The 20,076-nt window shown below is 46.8% G+C and overlaps 1 protein-coding gene across 1 annotated transcript in view; it reads right to left on the bottom strand.

The window, feature by feature from the left end:
* Positions 1-13,593, bottom strand: part of SIK2 (salt inducible kinase 2) — a 58,176-nt gene extending 44,583 nt beyond the window's left edge. Inside the window, 1 exon segment of the mRNA XM_087939218.1 lies at positions 13,243-13,593. Coding sequence (XP_087795344.1) covers positions 13,243-13,458 — 216 coding nt within the window. The 5' untranslated portion in view covers positions 13,459-13,593.
* Between the last annotated feature and the right edge of the window lie 6,483 nt (positions 13,594-20,076).

Here is a 20,076-nt window from a genome sequence, read left to right as displayed (position 1 = left end):
TGCAACAGCCTCCTATTTTAAATACAAAAAAATTTTTTTTGATCAAAAGGGGGGTGTGAAACGTGCGCTAGGACCCCCGGCCTCTACGTAGGCCGCATCCAAACATGCAACTGTCTGAGGACCCGTGATGGCACTTTACTTTAAAATTTTTGGTTGGTAGCCCCAGGGACGCCTGCCACTGCTCGAGGCCTACCTGCAGGCCGCATTGTGTTTGATTCCTGGGCAGATCCTTGGAATGTCCAAATCCCTGCTGGTACCTTGCAATCCTGCCTTGGTACTCCTCTAGATATAGGAGTCTACTGGCTACACAGTCTCTCCCCAGCAAGGGAGGTAGCAGCTCCGCCATCCCCCTTCCCCGGTCCGCCCGGCAGGGGCGGTTTTTTGGCGTCCATCTTTGGCAATTGGCTTCTGGGCTAGGCCCTACTTCTCAACAACGTGCAAAGCACCTCTGTTGCCCTTGACCTAGGGGGGTGCGAAACGAGTACTGGGTTTCCCGGCCCCTGCTTAGGCTGTGTCCAGCCTTGTTAATCACCTCACGTTAATCAAGAACTTTTTCTCCTCTCCAGATGGCAGACGACAATGCATCTCGTGGCACTTCCCTGAAGGCCAAGGCTAAGTCTCACCACCTGCGCAAACAAGCACAGGAAACATCCAAAGCCTCTCAAAGGGATGCCCTTAGGCGACACAGGGCCCTTGAAAAGGAGATTGACAGACGCTCTAAGGAGTCAAGCTCTGTGCCTCTGGACCCTTCCAATCCCACTCCCTCTACCTCTACCCATCCTCCCTCCTCCCCTGCTTCTGCCTCTTCATCGCAGCCTGGACAGGCCCCTGAGGCCACCTTCCCCCCCGCTGCTGCAGGTCTGCGCCCGGAGGAGCCTCACCCACCCCCCACGGTGGAAATCCCCGAAAATCTCAAACGAGCGATGGAACTGGCCATCCGGCACGGGATAGCACAACAGTTTCAGCAGCTGACCGGTCTGGCCCCTAGGCCTGAGGCCCCCGAGGCTCGAGGATCAGCAACTTCGCATGGTCAGGTAGCTCTCCACGGGGACTTGACCCTGCCCTTGGAGATGGAGGAGATGGAGGCCCAGGAACTCGGGGACCCTACCCTCTTTGGGGACGAGGAGGATCTCGAATTGGGGTCTGTCGTAGACAGTGAACTCCTCTCGGGAGCAGGCCCCCCAGAAGGGGACATGTCGGAGGACGAGGGCCTCTCTCCAGGCCAGCCCGCGTTTCTGGGGCTGTTTAAACCACATCTATTTAGGTCCCTCCTGTTCAAGGCCAGGAATACCTCGGGCCTGAACCCTCCCCCCCCACCCAACCCAGCGGCATCGGGGGTTCCTCCCGACTCCATTTTCTCCCAGCCTGTGGTGGAAACCGAAGTGATTCCTGTCCCACCCATATTCTCTGACATGGTCTCAAGGCAGCTAGCCTCCTCGGGGCCCCTCCCCCTCCCAACGCCCAGGACAAGCGGTTTTTCAATCTTGAACCGCAGTTCTCTACCTTGCTCGATCCCCCCCCTGTGGACGAGCCCGTAGTAGGTCTGGCCTCCCGCTCAACTCCCAGCGAGTCCCTCGAAGCTCTCCAGCCCGAGGACAAACGAGCTGAACTGGCCCTGCGCCGCGCTCATCTCTCTGATGCCTGGGCGGTCAGGGCCTCCACGGCCGCGTCTTTTTTCACCAGAACCTCCATCAAGTGGCTTCAGCAGCTCAAGCAGCACGTCTCCGCAGCTAATCTCAGAGCGCACCAGGATATTGCCAGATCCTGGCCGCAGCCGAGTTCTCTGCAGACGCCACCTTCCAGGCTGCAAAATTCTCCACCAGGGCCATCTCGTCCCAGGTCACTGCCCGTCGCCTTCTCTGGCTCCGCCACTGGCAGGCAGACGTAAAAAACAAGGCTAAGCTAGCTTCAGCCCCCATCTCTGGGGGAAGCTATTTGGACCGGTTCTCGACCCATTCCTGGCCGAGACCCGCAACAAGCGCAAATATCTCCCTTCTCTTGCTAGGAGGTCTGATTTCAGAGGTTCCTCTCCCTCTTCTCGCCAAGGTTCTTCCCGCTCTTCCTCCTTCCCCAGGTACTACCAATCATCTCCCTACAGGCCTCCCGACCGATCGGAACCAGACAGGTCCGGAGGCACCTCGTCCAGGAAGCCCTCCCGGGATCCGGAGAGGTTCGTTCCGTCGTCCCGATAATGCAGTCGCCCCCAGGTGGCTGCCCCTCCCAAAAAAAAAAAAAAAAAGAAAGAAAGAAAGAAAAAGAAACAAGTATAAAGATGAGGAGAAGGAGAGCGAGAATGCCAATCCTCTTCAGGCTTCTCGCCTAGTCTGGCTCCACTCTGACACTTAACTCTTGCAAAATCTCTTTCTCTTCAGCCTTGCCCAAACTGTTGGGGAAGCCTAATCCTCATATCTGCCTTACCTCTCCATACCAAGACTCCCGGTAGACCATACGGCTCCCGGACGCAGGCTCATAGTCTGGAGCACCCTTGTCCTCCTCACCTTGCCCCAGGGCATCTGGCCGGCAACACATTTATCCCCACCCCATGTTAGCTGGGGTTCCTTCTCTGGGCCCCCGGCCCACAGCCTCATAATCCAGATACACGGACCCCTTGCCCTGGTCCTCACTACTACCCTTAGTTCCCTCTGGGGCGGTCCTCGGTCAGTTGGCTCTTGAGCAGGGCCGACCGCCTTGCTCTGGGCGGAACCAAACTTGGTCCCCACTAGCACAGGTCACAGTTTGGGAACTCCTTACGTCTCCCCTCCATCATTCTGACCTGGAGTTCTCTCAGGGGGGTTCCCAACAGGGTCTATCCCATAACACCCTAGGGCGTCCCATTGCCACCCTCGCAACGGTGACCCTCCGGTTATTGAGGGCGCCTCCCCTCACTCTGGCTAGGTCTTCTCAGGGGAACTTCCATCCTCGCCTCTGTCCGGGCTCCTCGTACCGGGTCCCTAACAAGGTTTTGGCCGCTCTACCTAGTCTCCTTGCCCCACGGTCTCAGTAAACATCCGTGGCATCCCCGGCAGGGCTACCTTTAGACAGCCCCGTCTCCTTCATCAGGCCCTCTCGTTGAGGCATTCCAACCTCCGAGGGGTTCTCCTGTTGGGCGTGCCCTCCAGCGGGTCATCAGGGTTCCAGGAGAGGTCCCATTCCAGACGGGAGCCCACCCGCAGGACTAGCCAAGCTTTGGTATGTCCCAACCTGGACACTCGAGACAGCTCTATGGAAAAGGGGCGTTGGTTCTTACCTGATACGCTTCTTTTCGTAGAGCTGTTGAGAGTGTCCAGCCCCACCCGTAGGCCGTCTGGTGGGAAACCCTGCTGTTCGACCGAGCAAACTAATATTTTTTTCCTGAGTAAGATGAGAACAGGACCTTCCTTCTCGTCTTCGCAAAACTGGGGCGCGCCCGGAGGACCATGTGATGGTGAGAGGCGTGCCTCAATCTCAAGCTCAGCCTGTGAGAGCCGAGACTGGAGCTCCTCCCAACCTGGACACTCTCAACAGCTCTACGAAAAGAAGCGTATCAGGTAAGAACCAACGCCCCTTCCTTCCTTCCTTCCTTCCTTCTTTCCTTCCTTCCTCTTTTCTTTCTTTCCTTCCTCTTTTCGATCCTTCTTTCCTTCATCTTTTCTTTCTTTTATTCTTCCTCTTTTTGATCCTTCCTTTATCTTTTTGATCCTTCCTTCATCTTTTCTTTCCTTCCTTCATCCTTCCTTTCCTTCCTTTCCTTCCCTGTGATTAGAATGCAGTATTGCAGGCTAATTCTGCCAATTGCCAGGAGTTCGATTCTGACCAGCTCAAGATTGACTCAGCCTTCCATCCTTCTGAGGTTGGTAAAATGAGGACCCAGATTGGGGTCACTTTTTTCAATGCCGTTGTAACTTTGAATGGCCACTAAGCAAAATGTTGTAAGTGGAGGATTCCTGTATATGGTTGTACAACAGCTTAGGGAAAGCTAAGCCATTTAGCTTAGCACAATTCAAACAATCTACAAATCTGGGTATTAAAAAAACAACAACAATCGAAGAGACATATCCATTTGAAAGTTAAAATACATCCGTGTTAAAATTAAAAATTAGAATGTAGGAGTGACCGACTGGAAATCACAGTACATTGTCAGAGAAGAATCAGGCAAGACCAGCGCGACCTCTAAAAAAACAATATCCATTGTTTTTTCTCTCTCTCTCTCATACATACATTGGTGGACAGGCTTGGCTCATAATTACACAATGTGGTTTATTTGGTTCCTCACCCTCATCAATCTTCTGAGTTTTTATTAAGTTGCTTTTTATCCAGACAGCGTTATTCCAAACTGTTACGGTGCCTCCCTTTTTTTTGTATACCGTACATCATAGGGCCCAATATTGAATTAAAACAAAAACAAAATGGCTCTAGCAGGCACTTTTCCCCCAGAATATTAAAAGCTGCAATCGTTCGAGAAAGACGGAATGGAGAACATTTCCAGGCGAGTAAAGGGACGTCTTTCTTCGCGGTGCACATATTTAATTGGTGTAATTTGCTGCTTGCAAAGGCAATGTAAAAACTGTATACCATCTCTAGAATCTCTCAAGATTGATAAAACAACCATTCTCATCCTCTTGGTTGGTGGACTTCCAATAGCATCCAATGGGAGAGTAAAAAAAAAATATTTGAAACTTCTTTTACAATGTGAATAAATATAAATAAGACCTTCACAGCAGTGTTTCCCAAGCTTGGCACCTTGGAAGATGGGTGGACTTCAACTCCCAGAATCCCCCAGGGGAAATTCTGGGAGTTGAAGTCCACCCATTGCAAACCTTGAGAAGTTCTGGTTGATCCACCTCGCTTCCCCCTTCCACGCACTTATTTTAGGCAAATCTGGACGGTGTACAGGGCTTGGGCTCAAAAAAGGGGGCTGTTAAGGGACAGGTAGTTCAACATTTCTGTGGTTAAAGGAGAATTTGTTAAGTGAGTTGCGATCGTTTTTACGACCTTTTCTTGCCACAGGGAATCCCTGAGGTTGTTAAGTAAGTCACCCGGTTGTTAAGTGAATCTGGCTTCCCCAAGGACTTTAGAAGGTGGCAAAGGGGGATCTTAGAATGCTGCAATGGTCATAAGTATGAACCGATGGCCAAGGGTCTGAATTTTGATCACGGCTTCACGGGTGATGCTGTCAAAGGTTGCCCACTGTGAAAAAACGGCGGTAAGTCACTTTTTTCAGTGCCGTTGTAACTTGGAACAAAACGAATTGCTGAGGACTACCTGTATTTCAAGGCCCAAAATATCCCTAGGCTGTTTTTCCCTGACAACAGGGTCTATTTAGGAGAGATTAGTTTCCAAGTAGCTGTCATCAGCAACCATCCTGGACAGCAAAATTCCACCGCAACCATATCTGTATCTGTGGAAACAAAGGGGCGGTTTGATGCAATAGGAAATTCCATTATTTTATTTTTATTTTTTCGCCTTATCGGGAAAGTACTTCTATCTCCAATCTCATCTGAGCCTAGACATCGAGGCCTGACAGCATTGTGCCGAGAACCCAGGCCTGGAAACTGAAAGTCAATTTCTCTGGGAGAAGCATAAAATGCACACTTCCCTTGTTTACCCAACAGATAACCAGCTTATGAAAATGTCACAACATATAATTAAGATGAGCAGGGTTTCCGAGAGAGACAGAAAGATGAATCACAGAAAGAGCTTTTATTAGAAATAAAGAGTAGAAACTCTTATTCATGCCCGAAAATCTTGCATGCATCAAGAGGAAGAGGGAAGGGGCGGGAGAGGAGAAGGCCCACGGAGCAGCTTGCGCCATTCAAACAAAACAAATCCACAAAGACGCAGAGAGACGTTTGCGGGAAAGACATGAAACAGATGGACCCGGCTTGTATTTTGGCAGCAGGACGTTATTCTCCCTGCGCTATCAAATTATTTCCAAATAAAAGAGAATAAGGATCTCTTGTTCATTTTGTTTCAGATTTGCCAATGAATGAAGGCAAATTATATAGGTCCCAGGATAACGCTGCAGGATCCAAAGCGGGTCGGTCACCGAAGTCCCCAAGGCTGGGAGACCCTGCCCGAAGTGGTCAAAGATGCTACTCGGCCCCGATCCCAGGATGTCGGCTACTCCGGGTCCTGCTCAAATGTGGTCTCTGGGTGGCAATTTTACGAGACTACTTGCGGTTCATAAACATCACAGCTAAGCCTCTGCAAGTTTATGTTGTCAGGATTATAAGCCTCAGCATCTAAGCTACGAGCCGCGGGCCAACTGGGACGGCAAACCCAGCTTGTGTTATTTGGGGGAAAAGAGGAAGAAAGGAAGAAAGCGACATTCAGTTCTGAATTGACTGCATAGTGCACACTCCAGTCCAAAAAGTTCAAAAGGGGTTATGTATTTATGACTTTCAAGATATGCCTCAAACCTTCTTGGTATTTCCAAGCCATTCAGATATTTGGCAAAGAGGTGGGGGGTTTTTTTTTCCTTCCCCATTTGGCCTGAAGAAATACGAAATAATAGAAGCAGAGAATGACCACAAGGTTAGGTCAGGGTCAGGATGAATGGGGAAGAGCAAGAAACGCCTTCAGGTGGGTCCTGAACTGGCCATACAGGTAGTCCTCGAGTTATGATGGCATTTCGGACCAGGATCGCTGTCGCTAAGCGAGTGCTGTGCTATTTCTAGCATTTTGTATGGCTGCAGCCAAAAGTAAAAACTTCAGAACCTAAGAGACAGGTGATATTTTGAAAATGGGGAGATAGGCAAATTTTGCTAATCAGTCACTGCCACTCTCTTCTCCTTCTCCTTTTTCCTCCTCCTCCTCTTCCCTCTCGATCGATCGATTATCTATCTATCTATCTCTATCTCTCCATCTCTCTCTCTACACACACACACACACACACACAAAGCAAAATAACTTTTCAAAACAAGAAAAGACATTTCTTCTGAAGGCCTGCAAGCTATGCAGTTCCAATAAGTTCACTTCTCATCAAGTCAGACGTTTCACACCAAGGCCAGTAGTAGTGTGGTCTATTCCACAAACATCTTCAGCTTCTGAAATCAGAAGTTGTTCTGATTGCAACCAAAATCTCTTCTGATCAGCCTATCAAGTTCACCCAGGGCTCCAATATATTGTGGTTTCTGTTATAAAGTTCTGCTGGGCATCAGAGCTCAGCTTGATAAAACAGCAAAAAAACCAAAAACAAACCATCAATCTCTTTATACCTGTGATGCAGTGCCAAGCTTTTACACCTGAAGCATTAGTGCAGGGGTCCCCAAACTTGGCAACCTTAAGACGTGTGGACTTCAAGTCCCAGAATTCTCCAGCCAGCTACGAAGTCCACAAGTCTTCAAGTGGCCAAGTTTAGAGACCTCTGCATTGGTGGACCTTCATAATCTAAACCAGGTTCGTCACCGTGGCATCAAATTCCACTGCGTGGATTATTTCATCCACCCAATCAAATCCTAAACTTTGTCCATAAGATTGTTTCTACTGTTTAAGTCTTGTTTCTGAAGAGACCAATATTGCAAGTTTGGAAATTGGGTTTCAGGATTTGAGGTAAATAAATTTCAATGGATTTTGATAGCGCTTGGTCATTGATTTCGCCAGACCAACTTTAAATATAAACTGATCTGGAACTGATTCACTGATTGGGATTAAGCCCTGGCTGACAGAATATGCCAGAAAGGCTTTACACATCGTGCTAAGCCATAAATCATGGTTCAATCATCAGGGCTGAGCTTACATATTATGCTAAACCAAAACTACACATGTCTTTTTATGGCTGGCCAGAAACTTGGTCACTAGGTCTCCTGCAACAAAGCATCCTCTAAGGAGTTTTGCATGTAATTATATGCAGCAAATAAAATGGATTCTTTCCTGTTGATACCTATTCAGAAGATGAGTTTTGAGAGTGTAAGATTTTAGTCTAGAAGAAAATTGTTTTGAGTTTCCTAACAAAACAGCACAAATTAACTGCACTGTAAACATCTGTTCAGAGGCCTATGCCACCCTTGGCCACATTGGCTTGATGGGACCTCCAATGGGGAAAATCTGCATCAATAAAGGAGAATATTTGTAGCTCAGGGCTGAAGCGAGGGGCCCTTGGTGCTCTCTTTAGTATTAAAACTGGATTTTTAAACACAACCATAGTTAAGGTTAAGATAGCATTCCAAACTCCCAAATGCGGGAGCTTCTGGATTTTGTTTCTTGACCACACAGGTTAAGTGTGGGCCAGAACATTTATGAAAATTCATTTCTGTAAACCTCATCCCAGGCTAATATTTAAGATGACATAGCCACATTCTTCTTGTATACAAGGCGATGCTAAATGAGGCAGTGCATAGCTTTAAACACACGCAATCGCTGTCCTGGGCAGAGCAATTAAAAGTGTTGTGCGATTTAATGCTCAAAATTCTACTCCAGTGGGAATTCAACATTTGAAACCAAGCAAACCAATACAAAGAAAGAAAGAAAACCCACCCTATTTATGAATCCCTTATATGTCTAAAAAACCAATGGCCCTGGAAGGAACATCGTGACGGGCAGAAAGCGAACTAGCGTGGTCTTTTCTTATGACCACAGAACCAGTTGGGAAACTGTCTCTGCCCCGTCTCCTCTTCCAAAACAGTCATCTCTGATGCTCTCAGCTTTAGGGACTTTCAATGGAGCAACAGGCTGTAAACCAATTTATTCATTAGACTTTATGCCTTGGCTACAAATTGCTATTTAAATGCCAGTGCTCTTAAAAAGAAAGATCAGCCCCGATTAAATGCCAGAGAACTGTTCTTTTTGGCCACAAAAAAACGGATCTCTCCTCCAAAGCCAGATCCAACTCAATGCGGATCTGCTTTCTGGACGTGATTTTCTGAATGAATGGAGCAAAGAGATCTCTAAAGCTCTTGTGAATGTAGTGACGCTGTCAGATTTTTTTCAACATAATTAGGTATTTATTACACCTGTATACCATCACTTTCAACAAACTGGCCAGAAATCTACTCCGTCTTTGTTGAGGTGTTCACATAGGAGGCATTAATTGGTCTCCACCAAGAACTTTTAAAAAGCCACTTTTAAAAAGCCACAATTTAATACATCTGCTTTAGCTGTTCTTTCAATGTTTAGCACAGCCACCTATTTATCCAGCAAATGACAGGTAGCCCTCAACAAATCAATTTCCAAGAGTGTGAATTTTGATCACATGACCATGGGGATTGCTGTAAGGGTTGTAAGTGTGAAAAATGGACACAAGTCACTTTTTTCCCCTAGCGCCGTTAACTTCGGTCACTAAATGAACCATTGTAAATCGAATACTCTCTGTATGCCCCCCCCAAAACCCTCACACTGAACTTAACAATACCGCTTGCCTTTCTCAAACAGCGTCCTTAAAGCAGGACAGACAAAATTACTCTACCGACGCCGGATGCCGGATTTCGGAGAAAGGAGTTTGCATTCTGCGGGTAAACCACACCATTAACATGATATCAAGGTGTGATTTTTTTTTTAATGATAGTTAACAAGTGGAACCACAGAGCTACTTCCGCAGCTGTTTCCACACTTGTCCAAACAGTCACACTTCGAATGCGTGCCTCCAGATTAGGCCTCCCAGGTCCATGCCTCCAGAGAATTTAATTTTATTATATATATATGGAAGGTTGCTCAAAAGCTGCCAACTGGCTTTGCACTTTGGAAGCAGGCAAAGAAAAGGAATCGGTTCTCCTTCCTTTGACTTCCTTTCCAAACAAGCAAACAGTGTTACTAGCAAAAGAAAGACGGGTGGGGTGTAAGATTAGGACAGGCCTAGACGAGCTGTTCTCCTTTTTCGATGCCGGGATCGCAAAAGAGAGAAGAGAGAAAGAGAAAAAAAAAAATTATGCATCCCATTGTATTCTCAGCTACTGGAGAGAGGGGAAATAAGGCTGCAAGGACAAAGGCCTAGCTGTAAAAAGGCGGATTTGTGCCATCTAAGAGTCGGCAGAAACCAGAAACTGCTAGGGAAACGGACAAACGCTTCTGGCTAGTCGTTTAAAAACCGGCATCGTTCTGGTTATCTGCTTGTAGTAGCTGGTAAAAATTATTTTTACTGTGAGATTGATTTATCCACTTATTTTCCAAAGCTCCAGAAGGCAAGAGAAGGAACGATGGATGGGAACTATAATCAAGAGAGAGAAGCAACCTGGAATTAAGGAGAAACTTCGTAACAGGTTAATGGTGAGGACAATTAAGAAGTTGCCTTCAGAAGTTGTGGTTGCTCCATCACTGGAAGTTTTTAAGAAGAGACTGGACAGTCGCTTGTCTGAAATGGTATAGGGTGTCCTGCTTGAGCAGGGGGCTGGACTAGAAGACCTCCAAGGTCCCTTCCAGCTCTATTCCGATTGAATCCTTGGAAAGTTACAGCACTTTCCTACCCTCTGCCCCCCCCCCCAAGCTATCTCATTTCTCCAGTGGATTTCTTGAATTTCTTGCCCCAAAAGAATCATAAATCCCCAACCCTTTATTCCTACAAGGAAATAATTCCTCACCCTTCTACCTGAGGCTGGTCCTGCCAGCTCATGGCCCTCCGAGTCCCATTTTCCTTCAAGCAGGTTCATCTCAAGATCACCAAGCCTTCCCCCAGTGAAGGGACTCCCTTTTCAGAAACGTCACCCTGTCTTCAAGATGCTTTGTCATCCATCTCAACCCATGACTTGGTTCCCACAACCATTGCTCTCCGGTGCTTCCTTCCTCTGCCTTTTTGGCAGTTTGATTCTAAAATACCCCAACCTCAAGATTTCTGACTCCCCCGGAAGGTCCCTTACTTCTGTCCTTTCTGGAGGAAGTTGTGAATTTTAGAAAATAGTTTCAATGTATAATCTTCTGAAAAACATCTTGGGTTACCCCCTTTTTAAGGCTTCTCTGGATATTTTTCCTTCTTCTTTCTGATAAGGCTCTTTTCTTAGATGTAGTACTCAACTTCTGAAGGATCTGGCCTAGCAAATTTCACCAGAAATCATCCCTGGATGGTGTATCTACACATGGACAGGAAGCTATTTTCACTGTCTGCGGAGTTTTTTTTTTTTTTCCTGAATAGAGCACCTCAGAAAGAGAGGCAAAGAAATCGAGCCAACAGGAGGCCCTGTGATCTTTGAAGGATGTCTTCCTGAAGACTTTCCTTTGGGTCATGTTCGTGCACAAAGTCTCAGAAATGTAGGCAGCTGCCATGAGAGCGCATTGTTCCCACTCATCCATATATACCCTGTGGGAGCATCCTAATTATTTGGAGGTGTGGAAAAGAGGGCAGGGGCTCTGCAATTTGATGAAGACCACCCTCTCTTGAGGTGCAACCTAGGAAGAACCACTTATCGAGGTGGGCATCACATCATCTCTGGTAGCCTTCCATGTTTTTCCTTGGAGCACCCACTCCAATTTCTCAGGATCAGGAGTGGCAGTAGAACCTTGTATTTTATTATTTATCTTTTAAGTAAGAAACACAGAAGGCACCATTCCCCCTCCCACAAAAATTAGCTTTCCAGAGCCCCTTACAACTGCAGCACCCACAGATTCAAGGGTCATTCCAGGTTTCACAGCATCAAGCAACCGAAAAGCCACAAACAACCAGTTTTAAAGTAGTAGTAACAATAGTAAGAAAGCAAAGGCAAGTCTCACCCGAGAGTGACAGGTGCCTTGGCTGCAATCCCAAAACAAACAGAGCGACCCTTGGATACCTTCGGCACTGACAAAAATCGCCACCAATCCATTGCAAAAGTCAGTTTAGATCAGGTGATATTCTGGGGTCCCCTTTAATACCCTTAAACCACATTGGGAAGGAATCAGTAGGTGGACAGAAATGCCAAATCCAGTCTGAACATCTGGCTGACTGTCTGACAAGCCATAATAATACCTAAACTGCGTACGCTCCCCGATTCTCAAAAACTCCCCGGTGGCTCACAACAACCCAGCCAAGAAATTACAATCAAACACGAAGAAGAAAGAAAGAAAAAGAATAAATAAACTTTCTCAGTTCTACTTAAGGTTTGCAAGAGGGCTCCGCGCGCCTAGGAAAGAATGGGAGGTAGACAAAGTCAACATCTGAACCCGCCACTAATCCTCTCTCCCGTCTACCTTTGAATCTACTGTGCAGGAGAGGAATCTTCCCTGGAAGGATCTTATCATCCGGCTGGATCCACGGGGATCTCTGGAAAGATCTGAAGCAGCGCAAGGAGACCAGCACACCTTTGGATGGGAGGGGGGCACCTCTGCACCAGACAATCTGCATTGAGGGGGGTCCCCCTTTTACAGTCTGCACCCCCCCCCTTGTTCTCCCAAAAGTGTTTCCCCTCCCGCAAAAGACAACTGGATTTCCTTGGTTTTTTGACCTTCGGGACAACCTGAATGACTGAGAGTCCCCATAGACGCCCCCTTGCTCTTCTCTCGCGCACCCGGACTCCGAGACCTCCCACCCCACCTCACCCCCACACATTGGGGGGGAGGGGAGGATAGTTTCCCTCTGCCCTTCCACCTCCACCCCCCCCTGCCCAGGTGGGCAGCAGAGCCATCCTGTCTGCAGCATCACTGCAGTCCCAACTTGGGAGGGTGTGTGTGTGCGTGTGCGTGTGTGTCACAGCATTGCAGGGGAGGGGGCACTTCCCCCCCCCACAAAGCCATGGGGGTGCCTTGCCTGACTTCCTTCTTTCTCCCAGCCCCCCCCCATTTAGGCTGGGTTGGAGGGAGTCAGATTGAAGAGCAGGATCCCCCCCCCACACAAGCCAAGGGGATCCCCTTACTGACTCCCTGCTTCCCCCCCCAGCCCCAATTTCAGATCCCAAATGATGGGGAGGGCCGGGATATTGCAAAGCAAGATCACCCCCCCCAAACCCTGGGGATCCCCTGATTCTCTGCTTCCCTCCAGCCCCTCCCCTAATTTAAGGTCCCAAACACGATCCTGGGGATCCCCTTACTGAATCCCTATCCCCCCCCATTTAGGGTCCCAAAACATGAGGCAGGGTCGGGGGGAGGCAGATTTAAGAGAGGGATCCCCCCCAAAAAAAGCCATGGGGAGGGGGGAATCCTGACTCCCTTTGCCCCCAGACCCAATTTAGGGTCCCAAATGTGGGGAAGGGTGGGGGGGGGGAGGCAGAGCAGGATGTCCTCCTCGCGCAGAGGGAATCCCCCTGAAGTGCCCCCTTCTCACGTTCTGCCCCCTTCGGGGACGCGCCCTCCCTCCCCCCTCCCCCCACAGACACGTGTCTCCGGCGCTCCGTTCCCACGACCCTTCTCCCCGGCTCCCCCTCTCACCTCGCTGCGCGTGATGCGGTGCCGGCCCAGCTTGACCACGGCGAAGTTGCCCTTGCCCAGCGTGCCCTCGATCTCGTAGAAGCCGACGCGCACCGGCACCGAAGCGCCGCGGGGCGGTTGAGGCTGAGCCGCCGGCGGCGGCGGCGGGGGCAGCGGGGGCTGCAGGAGCAGCGCGGCGGCGGCCGGAGGAAGCCGCCGGGGCTCGGCCATCACCATGCTGCCCGGGTCGGCTCCCGCGCCTCACCTGCCGCCGCCGCCGCCGCCACCGCCGCCACCGCCAAGGACGGAGAGCCGCTGAGGGAACCGCGGAGAGGGGAAACGCGGGGACGCGCACGCGCGCTCCCTCCCTCCTCTCTGCCGGACGCCCCGCCTCTTGCGCGTCACGGCGGGGCGGAGCGCGTCGCCCCGGCAACCGCCGCCCGCCGCCAATCTGACCGTTCGACTCGAGGGGGCGGGATCGCTCCCGCCAAATAAAAGAAAGGGGAAAAAAAACCCCAGCGGGAGAGATTCCCATCATGCTCCGCGCGAGGCAGCCCTCGCTCGGGGCTCGGGTTGTGGGGGGCGAGCGCTTTCCTTTTTCCCTTTCTTTGCTCCTCCCCCCACTTCACAGGGGGGTCCCGATGGGTCGTCTGAAAAAGCCTTCGATCCCGAGAATGTGGAGAGAAGAGAATTGGAACAGAGCAGAACAAAATGGAATAGAATAGGGAGTCTGGAGAATAGAATTAGAATGTAGAATAGAATAGGAATAGAATAGAATTAGGAGTAGAATTAGAATAGGAATAGAATAGAATAGAATTAGAATGTAGAATGGAATAAAATAGAATTAGTAGAATTAGAATAGGAGTAGAATAGTATTAGAATAGAATAGAAATAGAAATAGAATGTAGAATAGAATAGAATTAGGAGTAGAATTAGAATAGGAGTAGAATAGAATAGGAATAGAATTAGAATGTAGAATGGAATAAAATAGAATTAGTAGAATTAGAATAGGAGTAGAATAGTATTAGAATAGAATAGAAATTGAATTGAAATAGAATAGGAATAGAATTAGAATGTAGAATAGGAATAGAATAGAATTAGTAGAATTAGGAGTAGAATAGTATTAGAATAGAATAGAAATTGAATTGAAATAGAATAGGAACAGAATTAGAATTTAGAATGGAAGAGGAATAGAATAAACTCGAATAGAAATTGAATTGAATTGAATTAGAATAGGAATAGAATGGAATTAAAATAGAAGTAGAATAGAATAGGGAATACGGAGAACAAAACAGAGCTTGAAGGGACCCTGGAGGTCTTCTAGTCCAGCCCCCTGCTTCAGTATCTGTCCAGTCAGGGTTCATTTCCTTTAGGGTTCGCGCTCCCAGTTTTCTCCAACCCCACAATTCGACAGCATCAATTCCCCGGTGTGTTTAGTGACAGACAACACCCCGATGCCTCCCCATATTCCAAAGCCGAAGAGCAGCTAAGACTTCAGTTTACATCCTACCATGTAACTTCTATGCCCCTCCATCCTGTCTTGATTTAATGGGAGAGACGCAGACATCGGCCCGAGGGATGGTTGCCTCCCAGAGCAAGCCCATCCCTGAGGTGCCACTGCTCCTTTTTTGATCTCCCACGTGATCCTATAATTCACAAAACCAATTAATGGCTCTCAGCCTTCGTGTCTTTCATTTGGGTGATTGCAAAATGCTTCCCAATTATATAGTATTGCCAAGGCAGTGGTGACTTGGGACTTGGCTTGTAACTAAAGACCAGTTGGGGATTCTTCCGTTTAAGGGAAGTAAAATCCAACAGAATGGGAGACATATTAAGCATACAGTAGATTGGGCCCCATATTTATATACTGGGCACTGCTTACGTCCAGCCGTGACATCAGGGTTGCCTTGGGTCCAGCATTTTAATAAAGATGAAGCACTCACTGTAATTGTGAACTGAACAATTCTGTTTTTAAATAGAGTTTTATTAAAACAAAAAATAAAAAGGAAGATTAAAAACTAATGCAAATACAAAGTAAGAAACAGGAAAAGAAAAATCAAAGAAGAGCTAAAAATGCAAGAAAGGAAAAAAATAGAAAAAAGATACAAAGAGGCAGTTTCCGATCTTTACAACAATAAGTATAGTTGCTTATCTCTTATTCTATGGTTATAACCTAACTCTTTTCTTTCTATAATTATCTATCCAAACAAAAAAAACAAGGTCCATTTTTTTCATTTTAAGCAAAAAAACAAACAAGCAAACCCATGAGGTTTTTCCAGTCAGCAATAAATGGAGATAAAACTGTTGTACACAATCCAGAGAACTATCCAGTAATGGCCAAATAAATTTGATTAATAAATGAGTATTGTCTTTGCTCTGATCAAACAAGTCAATTTTGCCACCTCAGCAAGATTTCCCATCTTCACCCTCCATTCTTCCATTGTAGGGAGCACCAAATCTTTCCATCTTTGTGCCTCTTTGTTCCCGTCATCATATACAAAAACAAAATTCCATGATTGTTTTTTCAACTTTGTCCATCAGCCCCCAAAGAAAGATTGTCCATTTATGCAATATCTCCTTTTTTGTAATTTCCGTATTGTTTTCTTTTCATAATTCATATGCTAGGCCCCTTCCCTGATTTATCTGCAATTGTTTTAGCTTTATATAACTGATATTTATAAGCTGAACAATTCCAAAATATCAAGTTATTTACATGTTTGTGATCCAGGCACTGACCTCTCCCCCTCTACACCCCACAAACCAACTGGGTCAATTTCTTGTATTCTTTCATGCCATGCTTAAGTTTTCTATAATTAAATCTGACAGGAAGCCAGATCAATTCTTGGCAACAGCTGTTTTTGCCTTGCATGTATCTTAAAAGGGATAATTTAGGCTGGGGTGGGGGGGCAGGCAGTAACATTTATACTGGATTTTCACATGGAAGAAGCTTCACCCTATAGTTTCTGTCTTACTCGTTCATTTTATCCGAAGAAGAGTCAATTTTGGGATGGCGATATTCCTAGGATTTTTAGAGGCGATTTTCAAAAGCATCATGAAGCGGAGTGCTTAGAACCCGGTTGTCCAAGCTTGGTAAGTTTTAGGACTTGTGGACTTCAACTCCCAGAATTCATAGCTGGCTGGGTAATTCTGGGCGTTGAAGTCAAACAGGTCTTAAAAGCTACCAGGGTTAAAGGTAAAAGTAAAGGTTCCCCCTGCACATCCGTGCTAGTTGTTTCCGGTTCTAGGGGGTGGTGCTCATCTCCGTTACAAAGCCGAAGAGCCAGCACTGTCCGAAGACGTCTCCGTGGTCATGTGGCCGGCAGGACTAAACGGCTTTAAAGGCACACAGAATGCTGTTCCCTTCCCACCTATTTTTCTACTTGCACTTTTTTACATGCTTTTGAACTGCTAGGTTGGCAGAAGCTGGGACACGTAATGGGAGTTCACTCCATCACGTGGCGCTGAGGATTCGAACCGCCGAACTGCCGACTTTCCTGATCGACAAGCTCAGTGTCTTAGCCACTGAGCCACCACTAAATTCAGAAGCCTTTGCAAACTCGTCTGCAACATGCAAGTTCAACCTAATCCTCCGTACATCTTGGGTGTTCCTTCCCAGAAGATCTGGCTCCTTTGAAGAGCGGATTAGCTGCTTGTCTCCAGACGGAAGAACAGAGGTGCAGTCCACGCTGTTGGAAGGAAAATCCACCTGGTTCAGTTCCAAGCTAGGGGAAAGGCGCTGAAAACAACATGGAGGCTGATTGGAAAGGAAATTTAATGATGAACAGAGCCAACAGCAGTCCTGGGACAGCTGACCAAACGGTGGAAGGAGTGGATGGATCTTTATAGGTTTGTGACTTTGGACTGTTCTGGGGATTGTGCAATAAAGGGGCTTTTGTGTCTAAATGGTGATGGGTTAATCCTATTATGTCCCGACCTTAAAGATCATGTCCTGTCCTTCTTAATCCCATCATCCTGGAACTGAAGATGTTTCATTTATGAATAGATTGGCTGAGATTTCTTTTACTATGCAGGAAACTGGGGCTGGAGCATGTTTCTCCATTTCTCCTTTGGGGAAATATAACACTCTACCTCTTTTAATATTCCTCAAAATATTGCATTCTTCGCGGGGGCGGGCTTCCCACAATGCGATCAAAATTCAGATGCTTGGAAACCGGTTCATACTTACGACCGTTGCTGTTTCCCAAAGTCACATGATCCCCTTTTGCGACCTTGTGACAAGCAAAGTCAATGGGGAAACCAGGTTTACTTAACAAACTGGGTTACTAACTTATCCACTCCAGTGATCCACTTAACAACTGAGGCACGTTAGGTCATAAAATGGGACAAAACTCAAATCTTTCACTGACGAGCAGAAATTTGGGGCTGAATTGTTGTCATAAGTCAAGGCCAACCTATACCTACTTCGGAGCAAAAGCAAAATAGCTCCCTTTCGACCTTCCCTTTCCTAATTTTATACCTGGTTGCACGTACCTCGGTTTCCATGTCCAGGATACCCACGTTACAATGAAAATACGTTCTGGATCCTTCTCTACCTACAGTTCTCCAGACCATGCAGAGCTGGTGAGATGCTGTTTGCATTTCTGCCAATGATGACTTATTCCGTTATGCTTACCGGTTGTTTTATTGCCTTCCTGATTTAGCTATTTTAGAAAGTTCCGGTGAATGAGCAACTGCAGGGTAGGATTAGTCAGCATTCTCCCCCAGAGATGCTGGATGCAACCAAGAAGCAGCTAAGAATAGTTCTGCCAGACAATGATACCCTACCAGTCTATTCATAAACCCATTCATTATTCCTTCTCCTGGAAAAAAGAAAAGGCCAGAGTAGTTCGCTCATTCAAGGCCCTGATCTGAGCTGTATAATTAGCATGAATGTACATATAGATACAGATTAACAGAGTGGGAAGGGATCTTGTAGGTCATCTAGTCCAACCCTCCGCCCAAGCAGGAGGCTCTACACCGTTTCTGACAGATGGCAGTCCAGTCTCTTCTTGAAAGCTTCCAGGGATGAAGCTCCCACAACTTCTGAAGGCAACTTCTGTTCCATTGATTGATTGCTCTCATTTTCAGAAAATTTCTCCTTATTTCCAGGTTGAATCTCTCCTTGTTCAGTTTCCACCCATTATTCCTTCTCTGGCCTTCGGGTGCTTTAGAAAATTGCTTGACCCCTTCCTCCTCTCTGGGGCAGCCCCTCAAATATTGGAAGACAGTTATCATGTCTCCCCTGATCCTTCTCTTCACTAGACTAGCCATGCCCAGTGCCTGCAACCATTAATCGTATGTTTTAGCCTCCCCTAATAATCTTGGTTGCTCTTCTCTGCTCTTCTCAACATCCTTTTTATAGTGTGGTGACCAAAATGGGACAATCTGTAATTATTCTTTCATGCTACCAAACTCTTCTGAAAAATTCCAAACTGAAGTTTGTTCTGGAGCTATAACACACACATACCTTTTAAAAGAAGCATCTCATTTAAGTCAATGCCTTTTAAAAAAATTTAACTATTGATTAAAATCAGGGATCAAAACATCACACCTATCATCAAGTGTCTTAGACACCATAGTTGCTGCCCTCCTTGGGAAGACAGGGCAGTCCACCAAATCAACAGTCTTTAATTATGTCCAGGGTACCTTTGAAAGGAAAGAAAGTATATATAAAAGGCCACAGCTGCTTTTCCAATTGGGTTTTAATGAAAACTTTTTCCAGTCGAGAGTCTGCCATCTATTTAGGAAATGCAGGTTGCAGCTATATTAAGTACAAAATTAAAGGCGCCCTCTAGTGCTACATGTTTCTTTTCCAGGACCTTTTAGGATGTTGTTAAAAAAACCCAACCTCTCAAAAATGTCCTATTTTTAACCTCCATTTAAATTCTTTACTCTTCAACAGTTCAGAGAGGTCTCGACAAAGGGAACGTCTTGGAGACTGGCATGAACCTTCTTATTTTCTGAGAAATTTCACCCAAATTGTACTCCTATCCAACTCCAAAAATCAAACACCGACCTTTTACCAGATGAACCAAGGGCTTTGGTATCCCCCCACCACAACTGCCTTGCAAAGAACAAATATAAACCACAGATAAAATTAACGCCGAATTGGCAAGCATGCGCTGATCTTGGCGCATGCACATCCGTTCTTTTGTCTTGTTCCAAACTTGGAAACCCTCTTCATGTCCAGCTGACACCGTCACCCTGCTTCAGTGTTTAAAGCACCAGTTTCATGCCCTCGTTTTGCTGCTTCTTGCACCTGATTGCAACTTAAAAATTGGGTCTGTGTGAAAGCTGACTTGGATCTTTGCATGGGCCACCCCATCAAACAGCATCATTCAAAAATGTGGTCATCCCATGGTCGTGACAGTGATCGGTAAGATGTGAAAAGGTTGGAGCCAGGCCTTTTTTCCCCCCAAGCTCATTTCCTCTTTCTCCTAAATCAACAACAGATGATTCTGGACTAGCTTAGAAAAGGGAAGCAACTGAGAACGAGCAGCTGTGAAAAACTCCAGCAACTCCTCCAACGGCTTTGCAGAAAATATAACCGATAAAGACGGGAATCCACTGAAATTGGGCACCCAGAGTCTAGCTTGCTTTGCAAACATTTCTCCATCTCCTAATCCCGTCTCCCTCACATATTGTCACCACTTTCCAGAAAACTTAGCACTTAGGGGATCAATACACATTTCCCACGGTAAGTTGCTTCCTGGGAGAACCTGTCATAGATGATGTGAAAAGATGCATTAAAAAGTGGCATTTGATAAAGAGCACAACAGCTGTAATCTGTGTAGAAAACTGACCAGGTTAATTATTTCTGTTGGCAAAGCAACACCATCATCAGTGGCCTGCATT

Source organism: Pseudonaja textilis, chromosome 9 (genome assembly GCF_049901715.1).
Source record: "Pseudonaja textilis isolate UNSWEBS1 chromosome 9, rPseTex1.2, whole genome shotgun sequence".
Taxonomy (NCBI): domain Eukaryota; kingdom Metazoa; phylum Chordata; class Lepidosauria; order Squamata; family Elapidae; genus Pseudonaja; species Pseudonaja textilis.
Note: the sequence above shows the minus strand (reverse complement) of the source record. Positions and strands in the feature narration are given on the sequence as shown.